The sequence below is a fragment of the Carcharhinus amblyrhynchos genome, chromosome 17 (assembly GCF_965287045.1).
Source record: "Carcharhinus amblyrhynchos chromosome 17, sCarAmb.v2.hapA, whole genome shotgun sequence".
Taxonomy (NCBI): Eukaryota; Metazoa; Chordata; class Chondrichthyes; order Carcharhiniformes; family Carcharhinidae; genus Carcharhinus; species Carcharhinus amblyrhynchos.
Genome location: NC_137340.1, coordinates 996,266 through 1,019,937, shown reverse-complemented (window position 1 = coordinate 1,019,937; position 23,672 = coordinate 996,266). Strand labels below are relative to the sequence as shown.

Here is a 23,672-nt window from a genome sequence, read left to right as displayed (position 1 = left end):
CCCACACACACTCCAGTGTAACTACACCCTCCCCCACACACACTCCAGTGTAACTACACCCTCCCCACACACACTCCAGTGTAACTACACCCTCCCCACACACACACACTCCAGTGTAACTACACCCTCCCCACACACACTCCAGTGTAACTACACCCTCCCCACACACACACACTCCAGTGTAACTACACCCTCCCCCTCACACACACTCCAGTGTAACTACACCCTCCCTCACACACTCCAGTGTAACTACACCCTCCCGCACACACACACTCCAGTGTAACTACACCCTCCCCCTCACACACACTCCAGTGTAACTACACCCTCCCTCACACACTCCAGTGTAACTACACCCTCCCGCACACATACACTCCAGTGTAACTACACCCTCCCCCTCACACACACACCAGTGTAACTACACCCTCCCACACACACTCCAGTGTAACTACACCCTCCCCCTCACACACACACCAGTGTAACTACACCCTCCCCCACACACACTCCAGTGTAACTACACCCTCCCCACACACACACTCCAGTGTAACTACACCCTCCCCCTCACACACACTCCAGTGTAACTACACCCTCCCGCACACACACTCCAGTGTAACTACACCCTCCCACACACACACTCCAGTGTAACTACACCCTCCCCCTCACACACACTCCAGTGTAACTACACCCTCCCCTCACACACACACTCCAGTGTAACTACACCCTCCCGCACACACACTCCAGTGTAACTACACCCTCCCCCTCACACACTCCAGTGTAACTACACCCTCCCCTCACACACACTCCAGTGTAACTACACCCTCCCCCTCACACACTCCAGTGTAACTACACCCTCCCCTCACACACACTCCAGTGTAACTACACCCTCCCGCACACACACACTCCAGTGTAACTACACCCTCCCCCTCACACACTCCAGTGTAACTACACCCTCCCCCTCACACACTCCAGTGTAACTACACCCTCCCCACACACACTCCAGTGTAACTACACCCTCCCCACACACACACACTCCAGTGTAACTACACCCTCCCCACACACACACTCCAGTGTAACTACACCCTCCCCTCACACACACACTCCAGTGTAAGTACACCCTCCCGCACACACACTCCAGTGTAACTACACCCTCCCGCACACACACACTCCAGTGTAACTACACCCTCCCCACACACACACTCCAGTGTAACTACACCCTCCCCTCACACACACTCCAGTGTAACTACACCCTCCCCCCTCACACACACTCCAGTGTAACTACACCCTCCCCTCACACACACTCCAGTGTAACTACACCCTCCCCACTCACACACTCCAGTGTAACTACACCCTCCCGCACACACACACTCCAGTGTAACTACACCCTCCCCACACACACACTCCAGTGTAACTACACCCTCCCCACACACACACTCCAGTGTAACTACACCCTCCCCACACACACACTCCAGTGTAACTACACCCTCCCCCTCACACACTCCAGTGTAACTACACCCTTCCCCTCACACACTCCAGTGTAACTACACCCTCCCCTCACACACACTCCAGTGTAACTACACCCTCCCCCTCACACACTCCAGTGTAACTACACCCTCCCCCTCACACACACTCCAGTGTAACTACACCCTCCCCACACACACTCCAGTGTAACTACACCCTCCCGCACACACACTCCAGTGTAACTACACCCTCCCCCTCACACACACTCCAGTGTAACTACACCCTCCCCCTCACACACACTCCAGTGTAACTACACCCTCCCCCTCACACACACTCCAGTGTAACTACACCCTCCCCTCACACACTCCAGTGTAACTACACCCTCCCCCCTCACACACACTCCAGTGTAACTACACCCTCCCGCACACACACTCCAGTGTAACTACACCCTCCCCCTCACACACACTCCAGTGTAACTACACCCTCCCCCTCACACACACTCCAGTGTAACTACACCCTCCCCCTCACACACACTCCAGTGTAACTACACCCTCCCCACACACACACTCCAGTGTAACTACACCCTCCCCACACACACACTCCAGTGTAACTACACCCTCCCCCTCACACACACTCCAGTGTAACTACACCCTCCCCTCACACACTCCAGTGTAACTACACCCTCCCCCTCACACACTCCAGTGTAACTACACCCTCCCCACACACACACTCCAGTGTAACTACACCCTCCCCACACACACACTCCAGTGTAACTACACCCTCCCCTCACACACTCCAGTGTAACTACACCCTCCCCCTCACACACACTCCAGTGTAACTACACCCTCCCCCTCACACACACTCCAGTGTAACTACACCCTCCCCTCAAAATAACAACATAAGAACTCGGAGCAGGAGGGGGCCATCTGACCCCTGCTCCAACATTCAATAAGATCATGGCTGATCTTTTCATGGACTCAGCTCCACTTACCCACCCACTCACCATAAATAACCCTTAACTCCTTTACTGTTCAAAAATTTATCTATCCTTGCCTTAAAAACATTCAATGAGGTAGCCTCAACAGCTTCACTGGGCAGGAATTCCACAGATTCACAACTCTGAGTGAAGAAATTCCTCCTCAACTCAGTCCTAAATCTGCTCCCCCTTATTTTGAGGCTATGCCCCCAGTTCTAATTTCACCCGCCAGTGGAAACAACTTCCCTGCTTCCATCTTACTTATTCCCTTCATAATCTTATATGTTTCTATACGAAACATATAAGATTATGGGTGGCACGGTAGCACAGTGGTTAGCACTGCTGCTTCACAGCTCCAGGGTCCTGGGTTTGTTTCCCAGCTCAGGTCACTGTCTGTGTGGGGTTTGCACGTTCTCCTTGTGTCTGCGTGGGTTTCCTCCGGGTGCTCCAGTTTCGTCCCACTGTCCAAAGATGATTGGCCATGCTAAGAAAATTGCCCCTTAGTGTCCAGGGATGTGTAGGTTAGAGGATTAGTGGGCATAATATGTAGGGATATGGGGATAGGGCCTGGGTGGGATTGTGTTCGGTGCAGACTCGATGGGCCGAAGGGCCTCTTTCTGCACTGTAGGGTTCTATGATAAGATCTCCCCTCATTCTTCTGATTTCCAATGAGAATAGCCTCAGTCTCTCCTTAAGCCAACCCTCTCAACTCCGGAATCAACCTAGTGAATCTCCTCTGCACCCCCTCCAGTGCCAGTATATCCTTTCTCAAGTAAGGAGACCAAAACTGTACACAGTACTCCAGGTATGGCCTCACCAGCACCTTATACAGCTGCAACATAACCTCGCTGTTTTTAAACTCCATCCCTCAAGCAATGAAGGGTAAAATTCCATTTGCCTTTTTAATTACCTGCTGCACTTGCCAACCAACTCCTTGAGATTCCTGCACAAGGACACCCAGGTCCCTCTGCACAGCAGCATGCTGCAATATTTTACCATTTAAATAATAGTCCATTCTGCTGTTATTCCGACCAAAATGGATGACCTCACATTTACCAACTTTGTACTCCATCTGCCAGACCCTCGCCCACTCACTCAGATTATCTATATCCCTTTGCAGACTTTCAGTGTCCTCTGCACTCTTTGCTCTGCCACCCATTTTAGTGTCATCTGTGAATTTTGATACACTGCACTTGGTCCCCAACTCCAAATCATCTATATAAATCGTAAACAATCGCGGTCCCAACACTGATCCCTGATCAGTAGTCACCGATTGCCAATCAGAAAAACACCCATTTACCCCCACTCTTTGCTTTCTGTTAATTAACCAATCCTCTATCCGTGCTAATACATTACCCATACACCTTGCAGCTTTATCTTATGTAGCAGTCTTTGGTGTGGTACCTTGTCAAATGCCATCTGGAAATCCAGTGTAATGACACCTCTTATCCCCCACACACACAATCCAGTGTAACTACACCCTTTCCTGCAGTTAAACAAGGGTTCCTCGGAGGGGGTGCCTTTCAGGAATGGCCACAGGAAGTGTGTGGGTAGTGGGTAAACCCACAGGGTGAGCAGAGAGGTGTAATGTGAAGTCTCTGAGTGGGTCCAGTGAAATGCCAGATTACATTGGGTGGTGTGGAGATCTCTGCCATAGGGCAGTGATTAGCTTCATCAGGGCAGAGAGACTCTGACACACACAGGAAGAAGAGTTATAGAGATATACAGCACAGAAACAGACCCTCCACCCCAACTTGTCCACGCCAACCAGGTTTCCAAAACTGAATTAGTGCCACTTGGTCCATATCCCCCTAAATCTTTCCTATCCATGTACCTGTCCAAACATCTTATAAATGTCTTATAATTGTACACGCTTCTACCACCTCCTCTGGCAGTTCATTCTCTACACGCAGCACCCGCTGTGTGAAATAGTTGCCCCTCAGGTCCCTTTTTAAATCTTCCCCCCCTCACCTTCAAACCTTCTAGTTTTGGACTCCCCTAACCTGGGAAAAAGACCTTGGCTACTCACCTTATCTGTGCCCCTCATGATTTTATAAACATCTATAAGGTCACCCTTCATTGTCCTCTGCTCCAGGGAAAAAAGTCCCAGCCAATCCAACCTTTCTTTATAATTCAAACCTTCCAGTCCTGGTAACATCCTTGTAAATATTTTTTACATTCTTTCTAGTTTAACAAGATATTTTCTATAGCAGGGCAACCAGAACATTACACAGTACTCCAAACGTGGCTTCACCAATGTCTTTACAGATGTATAACACCCTAACTCCTATACTCAGTGCTCTGACAGATGAAGTGTGCCAAACACCTCCTTCACCACTCTGCCTATCTGTTACACCACTGTCAATGAACTGTGCACTTTCACCTCTCGGTCTCTCTGTTCGACGACACCTCCAGGGCCCTACCGTTAACTCTGTAAGCTCTGCCTTGGTTATTAAGTATATTAAGGCCAGAGGAGAAAATAGAGCCCCTCAAAGATCAACAAGGTCATCTATCTGTGGAGCCACAGGAGATGGGTGAGATCCTAAACAAATATTTCTCGTCAGTATTTACTGTAGAGAAAGACATGGAAGTTAGGCAACTCAAGGAAGTGAATAGCGATGTTTCGAAAAGCATCCACATTACAAAAGAGGAGGCCCTGGTTCAATCTACCAAAATATTTACCTCATATTTATCTGCTATTAAATTCCCTCTGGGCCATTTCTCACCCACTGGTTCAATGACTCACAATCCTGTTGTATTCCTAGATAACACTGTTCATTATATCACCAATCTTGGTGTAATCACAGAATCCCTATAGTACAGAAGGAGGCCATTTGGCCCATTGAGTCTGTATTGACCACAATCCCACCCAGACCCTATCCCCATAACCCTATGCATTTACCCTAGCTAGTACCCCGACACTAAGTGGAAATTTAGCATGGCTAATCCTCCTAACCCGCACATCTTTAGACTGCGGGAGAAAACCGGACCACCCAGAGGAAACCCATGCTGACACAGAGAGATGTGCAAACTCACAGTGACAGTGACCCAAACTGGGAGTTGAACCTGGATCTCTGGCGCTGTGAGACAGCAGTGCTAACCACTGTGCCGCCGTGTGGAGAATGTGGCCATTGATCCCACTACCTCTCACATCTACCATTTGAGCTAAAACATTGACACTGAGCCAGCCAGTAATTTGTAACCTTACTAAACATGCTTCCTACATTCTCATCCAAATCATTTACATAAATGACAAACAATAGTGGAGTCAGTACTGATCCGAGCTGGTCACGGGCCTCCAATCTGAAAAATAATCCTCTACAACTACCTTCTGTCTCCCACCGGCAAGCCGGTTTTATATCCAATTGACTGATTCTCCCGGGATCCCATCTGATCAAATCTTACTGACCAGTCTACGAAGCAATACCTTGTTGAAGACATTGCTAAAATCCATGCAGACATTGTTTACCAGATTGCTCTCATCTATTTTCTTGGTTACCCTTCAAAAAACTCTGTCAAATTTGTAAGACACAATTTCTGACACTGACTCATCAGTCCTTTCCAAATCTATGTAGATCCTGCTTCTCAGAATCCCCTCCAATAACTTACCCACCGCTGACGTTAGGCTCACCAGTCAGTAGTTTCTTGGTTTAAACAAAGACATGACATTTACCTCCTCAACTTTCAGGCACCTCACCTGTGCCTGTTGATGAAAAAATATCTCTGCTGGGGTCCCCACAATTTGTTCTTTAGCTTTCCACAACGAACTGGAATATACTTGATCCAGTCTTAGAGATTTATCTTTCTTTTTGTGTTTTAAGACCTCCAGCACTACCCCTTCTGTAATGTGGACACTTTCCAAGACATCACTATTTACTTCCCCGAGTTCCCTTTGCTTTCATATCTTCCTCCAGAGGAAATACTGATGGGTCTCACCCAAGACCTGTGGTTTCACACATAGATTACCTCACTGACCTTTAAGGAGCCCTGTTCTCACTCTTCTGCCGTTAATACAGTTGTGGAATCCCTTTAGATTCTCCTCTACTTTCTCTGCCAAAGCTCTCTCATGTTTTGCTCTCCTGTTTCCTTTTTAAGTGCATTCCTGTGCTCCCTCTACTCCTCAAGGGGGTGAAGGGGCAAGTCAGTAATCTCCCTCCCCCCCAAGGCTGCAAAGAACAGCAGTCGGGTATGAGGCACTGCCAATAACCCCGGTATCTAACCCATCAGGAATGTCACCCTGGCTGGCTGTTCAGGATGTGATGGTCACAATCCATGATAGCTTGGACAAGGAAGGGTTAAGGTTTAAGTTGAGCCGACATTGTGAAGATTGCACCACTGATTGTCCATTAGTTAACTTTTTGGGAGCTGAGCTGCCCAAGCTTTGAACCCCATGTCTCAGGAAGGGAGCAGAAACCCTCAATACAAAGAGCAAAGGCACAGAGCTCAGCGGGCAGTCCTGGAAGGAGACATATTGAGGCAGTGTTTCTGCCCCCTGGTCAGTTCAGGTCAATGCCCTCACGTGCCCTCAGTCCTCAACCCAAGGGTATCCATGGTTAATGGCCATCGGTCAGGCAGAGATGGGAGAGGTTCACGGCGGGTTGGGGGGGGGACATGACCGTTGTGTGACAGTGAGAGGGTGGAGCTGATTGGAAAGGTGTTCACATTGGGGCAGGTGCATGGGTAGATGTCCCAAGTTTGTACAGCAGTGGGTCGGGCTGCCGCACCACCCTGTCTCACTGGGTCAGGATGATGGAATTGGTGGAGTTGGCTGTTCTGATTGGACCAGGAGAGAGGACGTCAACGTGTGAATCCTGTAGAGGAGGGAGGTGAAACGGCCTGGGAACTTACTGTGGGCAAAGCCACACTCACTACTGGTGTACAAGAGGGAAAAAACATAGCTCCGGATATCAGGAATCCAGCGTTGTGTTTGGTGCTGTGCCTGTGACGGGTCATCCAGGAAGTGGAGCCACACGGGCTGGGTACTCACCCATCGCCTGTGACCCTGAAGGTTCCAGTCAACCCCTTGTGTGTACAAGGAAGATCAGCCATTGTAACAGTGCAGGTTTACGGGGACAGGGGAGGCCTGGGCGTGGTGTTATTTCAGAGAGTTGGTGCAAACCCAAAGGGCTGAGTGGCTGCATTGCCCCGAATGCAGAGTGGCAGAATGGGAATCCATTCATAAACCATCAGGAATACCCACCCCCTCGAGCCCAGATCACCTGCAACCTTGCAATGGAGTGAAGGGGAGGGGGGAGGGGAGGGGGGAGGGGAGGGGGAGGGGGAGGGGGAGGGGGGGAGGGGGAGGGGGAGGGGGAGGGGGGGAGGGGAGGGGATGGGGAGGGGGAGGGGGGGAGGGGAGGGGAGGGGGGGGAGGGGGAGGGGGGGAGGGGGGGGGAGGGGGGTGAAGGGGAGGGGGAGGGGAGGGGAGGGGAGGGGGAGGGGAGGGGAGGGGAGGGGAGGGGAGGGGGAGGAGGAGGGGGGGAGGGGAGGGGGGTGAAGGGGAGGAGGAGGGGGGGAGGGGAGGGGAGGGATGGAGTATCCCCGACAACCACATTCTTGCACACCCCCGGATCCTGGCTGTCTTTGAGGGACAGTAGGGGCCTGGAGGGACACGATATACCCCCTCAGGAGAGGACATCATCATGCTGCCCTCTCCATAAGCCTGGCACCACGGGGGGGGAGGGGGGGGTGAAGAGAGGAGGTGGAGGAGGGCAGTGAGGGACCCAGAGGGCAGTGGCCAGGACTCAAATGGGGTGCAGGGCTCAGGACATCCTGACAGCCTCTCACTTTGGGGAGGACCAGTATTATGGTGGTCAGATAAATGCCCCATCCCTGGGGTGTGACGCCTGTGTGTGTACAACCAGCGGGGCAGTCTCCTCCTTCCCTGTGCAGAGTGCGGAATCCCAGCAGGATGATCAGGACTCGCAGTGAGGACAGAGCAATGCTCCTCGGATCTCCTACCCATCACAAACCTGAGCCAACCTGTCCCTTTGGGGCGTTCTGAGGGCAATGAGATGCTGGATAACACATCTCCACTCAATTTGCCTCCTCTGAGGGTAAGTGTGGATCTGCAGACAGAGTCTCACAGATCTCAAGCTGATGTGAGTGTGTGTGTGTAAGAGAGAGTGTGTGTGTGAGACGATTGTGTGTATGAACAAGTGTGAGGAATGAGTGTGAGTTTTTTTAAATTATGGGATATGGGCATTGCTGGCTGGGGAGGTATTTATTGCCCATCCCTAACTGCCCTCCATTTCAGAGGGGCAGTGAGGGTTAACTAGACTGGTATGGATTTGGGATCATGTAAACCAAACGTGTGAGTGTGTGAGTGAACGAGAGTCAGTCTCTCTCCCAGAGCCTGATAACGTGCTCTTTCAGACTCTCATCGACAGTTTTATGTATCACTCAGTATTTGAACTGGTTAATTTATTGTGTTATTTTTGCTCAGCGAGTTATTTCTTCTCTTCAAACTTCAACATTTTATTGAACTTCATGATTGATGTTGAACCAAATCTTACTTTCCCACAATGTGCTCACCGGTACCCGATGTAAGAAAACGGGAGATTAGCCCTCCAGCAGGGCTTGGAGGAGTCTGAAACATCAATTTGACAACATTTCTCACTCTCCTGCTGGGTCGCAGTGTTCGCCAGGTTGGATCAGCATCTCGCATTGTTAGAACACTCAAAAAATGGCCGTGCAGCAAATAATTTTAGTGTGGCACAGTGGGTTCAATTCCCTGCTTGGGTCACTGTCTGTGTGGAGTTTGCACCTTCTCCCCGTGTCTACGTGGGTTTTCTCCATGTACTCCAGTTTTCTCCCACAGACCGAAAGACATGTTGATTGGGTGCATTGGCCATGCTAAAGTCTCCCTCAGTGTACCCGAACAGGCAACAGAGTGTGGTGACATGGGGCCTTTTCACAGTAACACTTTTGCAGTGTTAACGTAAGCCCACTTGTCATGGAGTCATAGAGGTTTACAACGTGGAAACAGGCCCTTCAGCCCACATTATCCATGCCACCCTTTATTCTTAAACCCCTAAGCTAATCTCATTTGCCCGCATTTGGCCCATATCCCTCTATACCCATCGTACCCATGTAATTGTCTAAATGTTTTTTAAAAGACAAAATTGTACCCACCTCGACTACAACCTCTGGCAGCTCGTTCCAGACACTCACCACCCTCTGTATGAAAAAATTGCCCCTCTGGACACTTATGTATCTCTCCCCTCTCACCTTAAGCCTGTGCCCTCTAGTTTTAGACTCCCCTTTGGGGAAAGATATTGACTATCTAGCTGATCTGTGCCGCCTCATTATTTTATAGATCTCTATAAGATCACCTCTCAGCCTCCTACACTCCAGAGAAAAAGTCCCAGTCTATCCAGCCTCTCCTTATAACTCAATCCATCAAGTCCCAGTAACATCCTAGTAAATCTTTTCTGCACTCTTTCTAGTTTAATAATTTCCTTTCTATAATAGGGTGACCAGAACTGTACACAGTATTCCAAGTGTGGCCTTACCAATAAGTACAACTTCAACAAGATGCCCTAACTCCTGTATTCAATGTTCTGACCGATGAAACCAAGCATGCTGAATGCCTTCTTCACCACTCTGTCCACCTGTGACTCCACTTTCAGGGAGCTATGAACATGTATCCCTAGATCTCTTTGTTCTGTAACTCTCCCCAACGCCCTACCATTAACTGAGTAAGTCCTGCCCTGGTTCAATCTATCAAAATGCATCACCTCGCATTTGTCTAAATTAAACTCCATCTGCCATTCGTCAGCCCACTGGCCCAACTGATAATAATAAATAAACGTTAAAACTTTAAATTTTCTATTTAGAAATGCACATTGAATTACACATTAGAAATGTCAAGTCAAACTCTGAAAATATAACTTTGAAAAAACATTAACTATAAACTTTGAAAGTGAGAGATTGCTGCAAAGTGATAATAAGAAATTTATAAGCTGTGGGTTTGCCTCCAAGCTAAAGGTTTCACTGAGATTTGTACAGGCAGCAACACAATCTATATTATCATGTGTGCATTCCCAATATTTGATACTAGTTTGGAATTTCCTGGTTTGTGACACTAGATGTTGTTACAATTTATACTTTTATTCAGTTCACATCAATTTTCCAAGTTAATTATTTTTGTTCAGATTAGTTCAAGATGCGAAAACAGTAAGAATGAGGTTGTGTTTCAATTCTTCGAATCTCATTCTGCTTTTCCTTTTGGTAATTGTGGTTTCCGGAAAGGAATGCGAATGTTGAGAGGTATCTCATCGTCTCCTGATATCGACTCCTTTCCCATTGTGGGTCCACCATCTCCAGACACCCCATCCTCTTCCGACTCTGCCTGTTGTAACTTCCATCTCCGCTCCTGATTCAGCTCTGCCAATCCCAGCTCGTCACCAGGCGGCAGGAGTGGGACCGTCGCTCCTCCGGTTACTTTCCTCAGCCTGAAAGATAACTCCAGATGTGATTGCCTATTACTTAGCACCACAATAACTCCCAGAAATAAAAAATGCACATGGTATTAAAGTTAATGAGAGGTTGACGTTTTATAATGTCAGCACAGCCCTGATTTAGGTAATTGTCAAACAGAGACAGGAAGAAAAATCCCAGCTGGCACTTAGCCTGAGCGCTCTTCAAATCCAATGCCAAACCCAAATCCACACCTCACTCCAAACCCAATCCCAATCCCACACCCCTAACCCAATCTCAAACCCAAACCTCACCCTGATCCCAATCCCAATCCCAAACCTCACCCCAAACCCAAACCTCACCTCAAACCCAAATCCAGTACTAAACACAAACCCGAACCTCATCCCAAACCCGATCCCAAATCCAAACTCAAACCCAATCCCAAACCTCACCCCAAGGTCAAACCCAAACCTCATCTCAAACTCAAAATCCCAATCCCAAACCTGAAACCAAACCTTCACTCCAAATTCCCAGGTTTTCCTGCAGAACCACACGTCTGACATTACCATCTTATTAATATCCTCACTCCCTCATGCATCCACATCACAGATTACTCGGGACTTACCGGTTTGTGTGTTCACCAGCTAGCTTTGTTCCTGATTTTGGGTTGCTTCTCCCTCTTCCAGCTGGGACACCTACCATCAGTGAACAGGAGAAAACAAACAGAAAAGGGTGATTGAGACCTGTACAAAACCAACTGTGCTCACCTCCCAGCTAATGTCAGCCAGTGGGATAGAGGAACCAAACTATTCAGACCCTGGCCTCTACTTCAAGAATTATATCACAATCTGAAGCCAAAACAAACTGTTTAAAAATTTTAGTGAAATTCCTCTACTGTCAACTCCAATTAAACAGCCAAAGTAACAGAACAATCACCACTACAACAGTTGGAGTGGAATATGTGGAATGGTCAATGGCGTTAAGGTCCCATCCCCATTTTATGTATTCTCACGATAACTTGATACAAATTTAGGAACTTGGTGTAGAAGGCACAAAACCAAAATTAACAGTTAACACAAGACTTGAACTATTGTCAACTGTGAGGAAGATAGAGTAAACCTTCAAAGCACAGGCTGGGTAAGGAGTGGACAGTCGGTAGGTGAGTTCAATGTGGCAAAATGTGAAGTGATTTGTTTTTGAGGGGAGAACATGGAGAGGTGGTGTACATCACCGCACGCTGTCCTGGAAGCGGCTGCGGGGCTGATGAGACGGTCGCACACCTCCACGTGGAATGTGCCTTTGCAAAGAAGGTCTGGAGTGAGATGCAGTGGTATTTGCTGAGGTTCGTCCCGAGCAGCTCGGTGACACAGGACTCTGTGCTCTACGGGCTGTTTCCGGGGACGCATACCGAGACAAATATCAACCACTGCTGGAAGGTCATCAACTCGGTGAAGGACGCACTTTGGTCCACCCGAAACTTGCTGATCTTCCAGCTGAAAGAACTGTCCTCGACCGAGTGTTGCAGACTGGCACATTCCAAGGTCCAGGACTACGTGCTGAGGGACGGGCTGAAGCTTGGGGCAGCCGCCGCAAAGGCACAATGGGGAAAGGCCACACTGTAAGGCCTTTTAACGGAGGCAGACCGAGGGCCCAGGAACTGCAGAATACCCTCGACCTGCGGAGCTGTGCGCCAATCTGAGCACTAACGGCACACAGTAAAATCTGAGGCATGGATATAGCTTTAAGTCTTGAAATGTAATGAATGTAATGTTGCGTAAATAAGCATTGTATTGTACTGTAAAAGTGGTGTTTTTCACACTGTTTTGTAATTATTGGATATGTTATTTTGCAATGGTTTATTTGAGAGCTTTTTTCATGAATAAAGTATATTTTTGAAATATAAAAATATAAGGCTCACAACTCTCAAGAGAGTGTAGGTTTATCTATACAATGGATCACTGAAGGAGAGAGGACAGGTGGAGAGATCAGTTAATAAAGTGTATGGTATCCTGGGCTTTGTTAATAGAGGCACAAACCAACAGAAGCTTTTCCAGTCAGTTATGGTCTCCACAAGCTTACTCTCATGCTCTATTTTCCCCTTGTTAGTCAGTCCCTTGTTCCTCCTTTGTTGAATTCTAAACTGCTCCCAGTCCTAAGGCCTGCTATTTTTTCTGGCCAATGCCTCTCCCTTGAATCTAATACAATCTCTAATTTCCCTTGTAAGCCATGGTTTGGCCACCTTTCCAGTTTTACTTCTGTGCCAGACAAGAATGAACAATTGTTGCAGTTCACCAATGCGTTCCTTGAATGTTTGCCATTACCTATCCACCATCATCCCTGTAAATAGCGTTTCTCAATCCATCATTGCTAACTCGTGCCTCATACCATCCTGTTCCTTTATATAAATTCAGGCCAAGACAGCTACCCCACTCTCCACCTTGATGAAGAATTCTATCATGTTATGGTCACTCATCCCCAAGGGGTATCACACAACTAGATTACCAATTATTCCTTTTTCATTACACAATACTCAGAATAGGATGTTTGCTTTTTGCCTGATTCCTCGATGTATTGATCCAGAAAACCATCACATATATATTCCAGGAATTCCTTCCCTATGGTATTGTGACTAATTTGATTTGCCCAATCTATATGCAGATTAAAGTCATTCATAATTACAGATTTTCCTTTATCACATACCTGATAGAGGTGTATAAGATGCTGAGAGGAATAGATAGGGTGGATTCTCGGAGGCTATTTCCCTGGGCTGAAATGGTCACTATGAGAGGACACAGGTTTAAGGTGCTGGGGAGTAGGTACAGAGGAGATGTCAGGGGTAAGTTTTTCACTCAGAGGGTGGTGAGTGAGTGGAATCAGCTGCTGTCAGTGGTGGTAGAGGCGAACTCGCTGGGGTCTTTCAAGAGACTTCTGGGTGAGTACATGGGATTTAATGGGATTGGGGGTTATAGATAGGCCTGGTAGGTATGGATATGATCGGCGCAACTTGTGGGCCGAAGGGCCTGTTTGTGCTGTAGTGTTCTATGTTCTATGTACATCGCTAATATCTTGCTTAGTGTCATTCCCAACATCATCACTACAATTTGGGGATCTAAATACAACCCTTAATAATGTTTTTGTTCTCTGGCATTTCTTAGCTCTAGTAAGAAGTCTCACAACACCAGGTTAAAATCCAACTGGTTTATCTGATAGTAAACCCACAAGCTTTCCGAAACACTGCTCCTTTGTCAGGTGGGTGGAGAGTTCTGATCACAAACAGAGCATATAAACACACACACAATTTACAGAATACTGATCAGAATGTGAGTCTTTACAGCTAATCTGCTATTCAAGTCTTAAAGGTGCAGACAATGTGAGTGGAGAGAGCATTAAGCACAAGTTAAAGAGATGTGTATTGTCTCCAGACAGTACAGTAAGTGAGGTTTTGCAAACCCAGGCAAGTCACGGGGGTTACAGATAGTGCGACATGAACCCAAGATCCCTGTTGAGATCGTCCTTGTGTGTGCGAACTTGGCTATCAGCCTCTGCTCAGCGACTCTGTGCTGTCGTGTGTCGTGAAGGCCGCCTTGGAGAATGCTCACCCGAAGGTCAGAGGCTGAATGCCCGTGACCACTGAAGTGTTCACCAACAGGAAGGGAGCAGTCTTGCCTGGAGATTGTCGAGCGATGTTCATTCATTCGTTTAGCGTCTACAACAACGGATGAATGAACATCGCTCGATAATCACCAGGCAAGACTGTTCCCTTCCTGTTGGTGAACACTTCAGTGGTCACGGGCATTCAGCCTCTGACCTTTGGGTAAGCATTCTCCAAGGCGGCCTTCACGACACACGACAGCACAGAGTCACTGAGCAGAGACTGATAGCCAAGTTCCACACACGAGGACGGTCTCAACAGGGATCTTGGGTTCATGTCGCACTATCTGTAACCCCCGTGACTTGCCTGGGTTTGCAAAACCTCACTTACTGTCCTGTCTGGAGACAATACACATCTCTTTAACCTGTGCTTAATGCTCTCTCCACTCACATTGTCTGTACCTTTAAGACTTGAATAGCAGATTAGCTGTAAAGACTCACATTCTAATCAGTATTCTGTAAACTGTGTGTGCCTTTATATGCCCTGTTTGTGATCAGAACTTTCTACTCACCTGACGAAGGAACAGCGTTTCCAAAAGCTTGTGGGTTTACTATCAAATAAACTCGTTTGACTTTAACCTGGTGTTGTGAGACTTCTTACTGTGTTTACCCCAGTCCAACACCGGCATCTCCACATCATTTCTTAGCTCTATTCATACAAATTTCACATTGTCAGAGCTAATATCCTTCCTCAGGATGGTGTTAATTTCCTCTTTAACCAGAGGTGTAACCCCGTCATCTTTACCTTCCTGTCTGTCCTTCTTAAATACTGGAAAGCCCAGATGTTCAGTTCCTATCCCTGGTCACGCTGCAGCGATATCTCTGTAATCATGGCTATGTTATGCCCATTTTATCTATTAGTGTGATTAATTCATCCATTTTATTGCGAATGTTCCATAAATTAAGGCACAAAGCCATTAGTTTTGTCTTTTTAACATTATGGTCACATTCCTGCTATTTTGCACCGTGGTTGCCTTGTTTGATTCTGGCCCTTGATTTCTCTGCCTATCACTTTTCTTATTCCCCTTTTGCCTCTGGTTTTTGTCCTTGATTCCCCTCCTCTTACTCCTTGCAGAGTTTCCCACCCCTCCTAATATTTTAGTTTAAACCCAAACCAAGTATTTTCCATCTGAGAATGTGATGGAGACAGATTCACACAATAGGCAGAACTCTACAGCTGCTTTACACCCATTTTGCGGAGGGCAAATGTCATAAAATTGGGCGTAAAGTGGCACGAATGGCACTGGTTTTCACATTTCTCGCAATTTTATGACTGGGAATGGGCGAGAGGCTGATTAATTTACTGAAATTTATTTGAATATTAATTTCAGTGTATTTAGTGAATCTGGAGTTCTCTTTGGCGAGGAAAACACCCGCTCCCCATGATCGGGGAACAGTCGTGTTGTCCTCACTGGTGGAACTGGAGACCAGTGAGACCCCCGGAAGCTGAGTGCAATGTGGTGGGTGCCACCCTGGCACTTGGGCAATGCCCACTGGGCAGTGCTGGGGGTCAACGGGGGTGGGGCTGGTGGGGGGCAGTGCTAGAGGAGCCAATGGGGAGAGAGGGGCCTGTTGCCACTCTGAATTCGATTGGTGAGGGAGGGGAGGATGCAATCGGTCTGGGTGGCAGAGGCAACATCTTGGATCCCCCCCAATTGTGGGGGTGGGGACGAAGCTAGTTGAAGCTGCCTGCAGTAGCAGGGGCCTGACAGCTCTCTCTCTCTCTGTCTATCAGGCCCCTGCTACCGTTAATGCACATGCACAATAGCTCCCTCTACAGGCTGTTGAGTGCAGTAAGCCCCGCCCACAGCCTCTCTGGCCAGAAACTAACTCATCTATCTTTTCAGAGACAGAGTGAATAAGATTGGGTGTGAAAACTCACCCAAAAAACGGATCTAGAATTCTCCCATATTCAGACTAGCTGGCCACTTAGAAAAAACTCATAAAATTTCACCCAGTGAGTGGTTAGGATCTGGATTGTACTGTCTGAGAGTGTGGTGGAGACAGATTCGCACAGTGAGTGGTTAGGATCTGGAATGTACTGTCTGAGAGTGTGGTGGAGACAGATTCACACAGTGAGTGGTTAGGATCTGGAATGTACTGTCTGAGAGTGTGGTGGAGACAGATTCGCACAGTGAGTGGTTAGGATCTGGAATGTACTGTCTGAGACTGTGGTGGAGACAGATTCACACAGCGAGTGGTTAGGATCTGGAATGTACTGTCTGAGAGTGTGGTGGAGACAGGGTCAATCAAGGCCTTCAAGAAGTCCTGAAGAGTGATGGGCTGTGTGCAAAGGGTGACTTGTAAAGCAAGTGAATTGTACCTGCAGAGGGGCAGGATGTTCATGATGGGCTGGATATCCCCCTGCGCTGTCACCATTATTATGATTTTTGTGTTTGAAACTCCTGCCAGCAGATTGATGGAGGGGACTGTGTGTCGTTGTGAGATGAACTCAGTCACTGATGCTGCAATTTCCATCCGCCCTCAATTTCACAACTGCCAGAGTGCAGCAAGCTCAGGTTCCGGTCCTGATCACAGCCCCAATTTCTTTGAACTCATTTAAACATTTCTTCCAAATTGGAAAATCGACCGTTTGATGGACCATTTTTACCCCCAATCTCAACGAAAACTAATTCAGCGCAACAGAGCTGAGAATGAACGGAGGGAGTTCCCAGCGAGTTATCTCACTGCTACATAAAAACTAGATTGAGACAAGCAGTGAAATCCTTACCTTGTACACAGACTGTCACCAACAGAGTCAAACACAGGTACAAGATGCAGAGGTTTCCACAGGCTGGTTTGTTCCTGGTCGCCATGGTGTCTGCTGGAGTTCTCTCTATAACAGCTCTCACCCTCAGCACACTTCTGAGAATTGGAGCTCCGGTTCGAGAATATCAACTTAAACCCAGCCCACCCCCCCCTCCGCGTCAGAGGAAACAAAAACACGCAATGGAAACAAGAGCTGAGAAACCGACACACAAACCAAAGGCCATTGGACACAATCAAAATATTTCCCCTCTCACTCCGGCAGCGAGAGGTTGTGTTACAGAGAGGATGGAGGATGCTGAGGGACTGAGTGAGTGAGTGAGCAAATGGAGCAGGAATTCCCCCACATCTCCATTCAGAGAAATGAGGCTTTTCTCCAAACCCCGGGACACGAGAACAACACCACTGCTCCTTTCAGTCAGTTAGATGTGAAATGGTTAGATCCAGACCTCAGAGCTGGGAATAAACTTTGGAACTACAGGAAGGCAGACTCGCAAATCCAAACCTGTCCACGCACATACATACACACATGTTCACTAACATGGGGATGTACAGGGTGAGTGCACATCAGTGGAACTGAGATCCGTGCATTCGGGTGGCAGGTTGACAAGTAGCTCTCACACACAGAGAGAGTTTAAACTAATATAGGAGGAACAGTGAGGTGTGATGTGGAGGGATATGGTCCAAGTGCCGGTCAGTGGGGCTAGGCACAGACAAGAAGGGCCAAAAGGCCAGTTTCTGAGCTGTAATTCTCTATGGTTCTGTGAGAGAAGAGAGAGAATGTGCAGAACGACAAACATTTGGAATAAAAAATAGACCAGGGATCCAGGGAATCAGGCCACACTGATTTCAGTCTGGTGTCTATAAATGCCCAGAAGGGTCAATAAAATTGATCTGCAGGGACATGGGGGAACATATACAAACCTGGGCCGGCTTTGAGTACAAACAAAACAAAGAACAACACAGCACGGGAAACAGGCCCTTCAGCCCAACGAGCCCACGCCGCCGTCCCAGTACTTAATATTCCTGGCTAAAAATCAGGAAACACAAAGAGAGGGCAGGACTGAACAGTAATACTGCTCCAGGCTAACGAGGGAATGTGTATTGAGTATTAAATCTCTTTAGCTGCAGTGAGAGAACAATAGATACTAACATGGCCTGCTCTTCACCAGCAGCGGGGAGGAGATAGAGGAACCAATCAGCAGACACATTGTGGGGTCTGATTATAGATTGACAGGTTAACATGTAAAGGATAAAGGAGAGGAACTCCTGAAGTGTGCTTGAGAAAACTGTTCTAATCAAAGCCTTTCCATCTCAATTCAGGAGGAATCAGTGCTCGATCTAGTTCTAGTGAACACTGTTTCAATAGGTGAGCATTTAGAAAACAGTGATCATAATATCATTAGCTTTAGAATAATTATGGAGAAGAATGACATGCTATTACATCTGAGTCCGGACCAAAAGCAATGACTCAAAAAAAGCAATTGACTCATAACTGCCTCTGAAATGGCCAAGGAAGTAACTCAAATGGCTAATCAGCAACTCCTCAAATACTGACTTTCTCAGGGTCTTGACTGCATTTAAAAATACACAATTTCATTGGACAGCAGCAGAATGAGGGAAATGAGAGCAGCACACTGTGACACAGTGGTTAACACTGCTACCCCACCGTGCCAGGGACTCGGGTTTCACTCCAACCTTAGGTGACTGTGTGCATGTTCTCTCCGTGTCTCCATGGATTTCCTCCGGGTGCTCCTGTCACACTCCAGGAATATGCAGCTTAGATGGATTAGCCATGTTAAATGTATGGAGTTAAGGGGATCAGGTGGGGGAGGCGGACTGGGTAAAATACTCTATCAGTGAGCAGGCCAGACTGGATGGGTTAAATGGCCTCTCTGCACCGTAGGGATTCTATTCTGTGACTGGGTGAATTGTGATGAGTTGAGCCAGATATCTGCGTGATGCAGTCTGTAACCAATAGCATTCTGTACATGGGGAAGATTCGAATCTGTGCTCAGTCACTCTCCATCTCTGGCAAGAGTGAATCAGGTGGAGTCTGTGTGTTTAGAGTTTCAGTAATCTCCCTAATATACCAGCACTTCACTGTAAATGGCCAAATGATACTAACGTTTCCAGCAGGAAGCTGGAAGGAGTGAGTCACCTCAGAGTTAAGAATGACAACCACCGTGATAGCTCGAGTCAGTCAGTGACCCACTTGGTGGCAAAGTATTTGATAGATTTAAATCATCACCTCTTTAGCAAATTGAAGAATTCTCAAGCAGAGGTCCTTGCTGAATTGATGTCTGAAATTGACCTCACAAAGACCCACTTTCCCCTCTCCTCCCACTTGTAGCAGCTTGTCCTGCTCTGTGTGGCCTCCCTTCATTTCCCCAGTTATGTTGAATTTGCAGATGAAGCCCTCTCAGGCCACTCATCCCTGAGAGCAAATTATTTCAGTACAAACTTTGAAATGATTCAAACTTTAGTCAAGCAAAGGAGAGCGCTGAAGAAATAATCCAGCAACAGATCCATTTCAATATTGTGACACCTTGAATTAACGTAAGGAGGCGGGGATAGGGCGGGGTGCAGATGTGAAGTATGGGTGTGGGGGGGTGTTGTGAGGACTGCAGTCCTTCAGTATGTACTAGCTTTTGACTTGATACTCAGTTTGTGTTGGGGTTTAACCCCCAGTTTGTGTTGGGGTTTAACCCCCGGTTCGTGTTGGGGTTTAACCCCCGGTTTGTGTTGGGGTTGGGGTGATGGGGTGATGGGTTGGTAAGTTTGCCAACGACACAAAGGGTGGTGTTGTGGGTAGTCTGGAGGGATGTCAGAAGTTGCAGCGAGACATAGATAGGATGCAAGACTGGGTGGAGAAGTGGCAGATGGACTTCAACCCGGATAAATGTGTAGTGGTCCATTTTGGCAGGTCCAATGGGATGAAGGATTACAATATCAAGGGTAGGAGTCTTAGCAGCGTACAGGAGCAGAAGGACCTTGGGGTCCGGGTCCACAGGACTCTTAAATCGGCCTCGCAGGTGGAGGATGTGGTCAAGAAGGCGTATGGTGTACTGGCCTTCATTAATTGAGGGATTGAGTTTAGGAGTCGGGAGGTAATGCTGCAACTTTATAAGACCCTTGTCACACCCCACTTGGAGTACTGTGCGCAGTTCTGGTCGCCTCACTACAGGAAGGATGTGGAAGCTATTGAGAGGGTGCAGAGGAGATTTACAAGGATGTTGCCTGGATTGGGAGGCATGCCTTATGAAGATAGGTTGAGGGAGCTGGGACTCTTCTCCCTGGAGAGACGAAGGTTGAGAGGCGACCTGATAGAGGTTTATAAAATGTTGAGAGGAATAGATAGGATGGATTCTCAGAGGCTATTTCCCCGGGTTGAAATGGTCACTACGAGAGGACACAGGTTTAAGGTGCTGGGGAGCAGGTACAGAGGAGATGTTAGGGGTAAGTTTTTCACTCAGAGGGTGGTGAGTGAGTGGAATCGGCTGCCGTCGGTGGTGGTGGAGGCGAACTCGCTGGGGTCTTTTAAGAGACTTCTGGATGAGTATATGGGATTTAATGGGATTGAGGGTTATAGATAGGCCTGGTAGGTATGGATATGATCGGCGCAACTTGTGGGCCGAAGGGCCTGTTTGTGCTGTAGTTTTTCTGTGTTCTATGATTCAAATCAAAAGGTGATTAAAGGGGTTAATAAGACACTCCAATCCCTGCAGTGCCCAACAAACACAAAATATCTTGATGGTAACGGGGAATCTTCAAGCTCCTTTTTTTGGGACACGTGGCCACAAATGTAGCTGTGGGAAAGGGGCAGAGGGTGGAATGACCCCCTCAATCCTCACTGCTTGGACCAGTTAACCATATTCTCCTTTAAAATCATCAAAACAAAATTTAACTAAAGAGATCTACCATGAGGTGCTGTGGGCCATCAGTCTGTAACCCAGCACATCCCCACTCTACCATTACCAAGGGAGGGATAAGAGACACTCTAACCACCACCCCTGGACATTCACTGGTGTTCCCATCACTGAATCCCCACTGTCAACATCCTCGGGGTTACCATTGACCAGAAACTCAACTGGACCCACCACATAATCACAGGTCAGAGACCAGGGATCATGTGACAAATAACTCACCTCCTGACTCCCCAAAGCCTGGCCACCATCTACAAAACACAAGTCAGGAGTGTGATGGAACATTCCCCGCTTTCCTGGATGGGGGCAGCTTCAACAACACTCAAGAAGCTCGACACCATCCAGGACAAAACAGCCCCGCTCGATTGGCACCTCTTTCACCACCTTAGGCATTCAATTCCTCACCAGCACACAGTAGCAGAGTGTACTATCTACAAGATGCACTGCAGGAACTCACCAAGATTCCTTAGGCAGCATCTTCCAAACCACTACCATCTGGAAGGACAAGAGCAGCAGATATCTGGGAACACCACAACCTGGAGGTTCCCCTCCGAGTCACTCACAATTCTGACTTGGAAATAGGATCAGCAGAAGTAGGCAAATCCATCCCTTTGAACCTGCTCCGCCATTCAATTAGATCATGGCTGATCTCTCCTGTCTCAAATCCACCTCCCCACCTATTCCTCCATGGCCCATTGTCCCATTTTTATTAGAAATATATCTGTCTCCTTCTTGAAACCATTTAATGATTCAGACTCCACCGCGCTGTGGGACAGCGAGTTCCACAAGTTCACCCCCCGCTGTGAGTAGTTGCTCATCTCAGTTTTAAATCTACCGCCTCTCAACCTGTGTCTTCTTGTTTGAGATTGCCCATAAGAGGAAACATTTCATCTACATTTACTCGTTCATTCTCTTTGAAACTCGTATATACCTCGATCAGATTCCCTCTTAAACGTTGCACCAAGTCTTTGTTCTTCAGCAAGGTGACACAAGTATACTTTTGTGTCATTTTGCTGATGTTATCCATTTTTGATGCTTGGTGCAAGTCACTTGATAACTGAATAGAAAGGCCTAAAGTGACAAATGGAATTCCAGAAAGCTTTATGAAGTATATGTCAGTCTGGTCTTGGTACTCCTTTTGGGAGATTGCAGATATCTGTCAGCACCTCACAAGACAGCCTGTGCCTCACTGCTGCTCAGATATGTTAAGGAAACTGATGGGCAGGAGACCTCATTTTGCTCCTTGTGAACTGCAGTTTTTCACTGAGCGGCTCCAGGTCAGTTGCCAGTAAGTATCACTATTCCTTCAGTGCCACTAGGTCAAAATCTTGGAAATACCAAGTAACAGTCTACACCACATGGACTGCAGCTGCTCACCACCTCCTACTTGAGGGCAACCTGGGATGGGAAATGAATAATATTCCAGTCAGCCTACAAATTGTGTAATAATTTGAAAAAACAAGTGACTCCCACAGATCTTTTGACTACACTGTCACACCAGTTTTTTGTTGGGATTGTGTTTCACTCTCCCCGTTTCTCTGTCTCTGTCTAGAACATAAAACAGGAATTGGCCCTTTCGCCCACCGTGCTGTACCGAACGTGACACCAAATTAATCCCTTCTGCCTGACCGGATGATTGGAAAACGGCTAATGTTACGCCGTTGTTTAAGAAGGGTGCCAGGCAAAAGGCGGGGAATTATAGGCCAGTTAGTTTAACGTCTGTTGTAGGTAAAATGTTAGAATCCGTCATCAAGGAGGAAATAGCGAGGCATCTTGAAGGGAATTGCTTGATAGAGCAGACGCAGCACGGTTTCATTAAAGGGAAGTCGTGTCTGACAAATTTACTGGAGTTCTATGAGGATGTGTCTAGGGCGGTGGATAGAGGAGAGCCGGTGGATGTGGTCTTTCTGGATTTTCAGAAGGCGTTTGACAAGGTACCTCACAAGAGGTTATTGCAGAAGGTCAGGGGACATGGAGTTGGGGGTAGGGTGTTAGCGTGGATAGAGGATTGGTTGTCAAATAGGAGGCAGAGAGTGGGGGTCAATGGGTGCTATTCGGATTGGCGGTTGGTGACTAGTGGAGTGCCCCAGGGGTCGGTGCTGGGGCCTCAGCTATTTACCATTTATATAGATGATCTGGAGGAGGGAACCGAGTGTAGGGTGTTGAAATTTGCTGATGACACCAAGATTGGGGGAAAGGCAAATTGTGCGGAGGGTGTGGAGAGTCTGCAGAAGGATCTAGATAGGCTGGGCGAATGGGCCAGGAAATGGCAAATGGAATTTAATGTTGGCAAGTGTGAGGTGGTCCACTTTGGTAGGAAGAATGGTAGGAAGGACTATTACTTACGGGGCGAAAAACTGCAGCAGGCGACGGTGCAGAGGGACCTCGGGGTCCTTGTGCATGAGTCGCAAAAACCCAGCTTGCAGGTGCAGCAGGTGGTCAGGAAGGCGAATGGGATGCTGGCCTTCATAGCGAGG

The 23,672-nt window shown here is 47.7% G+C and overlaps 1 protein-coding gene across 1 annotated transcript; it reads right to left on the bottom strand.

Moving 5' to 3' along the window:
* Window positions 1-10,248: 10,248 nt before the first annotated feature.
* LOC145354157 (uncharacterized) lies at window positions 10,249-17,381 on the bottom strand. The gene is made up of 3 exons (XM_080205232.1): window positions 17,235-17,381; window positions 11,478-11,547; window positions 10,249-10,887 (listed from the first exon to the last, which is right to left on the bottom strand). Exons 1-3 carry the CDS (start codon window positions 17,317-17,319, stop codon window positions 10,644-10,646), a joined length of 399 nt encoding a protein of 132 aa, XP_080061358.1. The 5' UTR covers window positions 17,320-17,381; the 3' UTR covers window positions 10,249-10,643.
* Window positions 17,382-23,672: the final 6,291 nt, after the last annotated feature.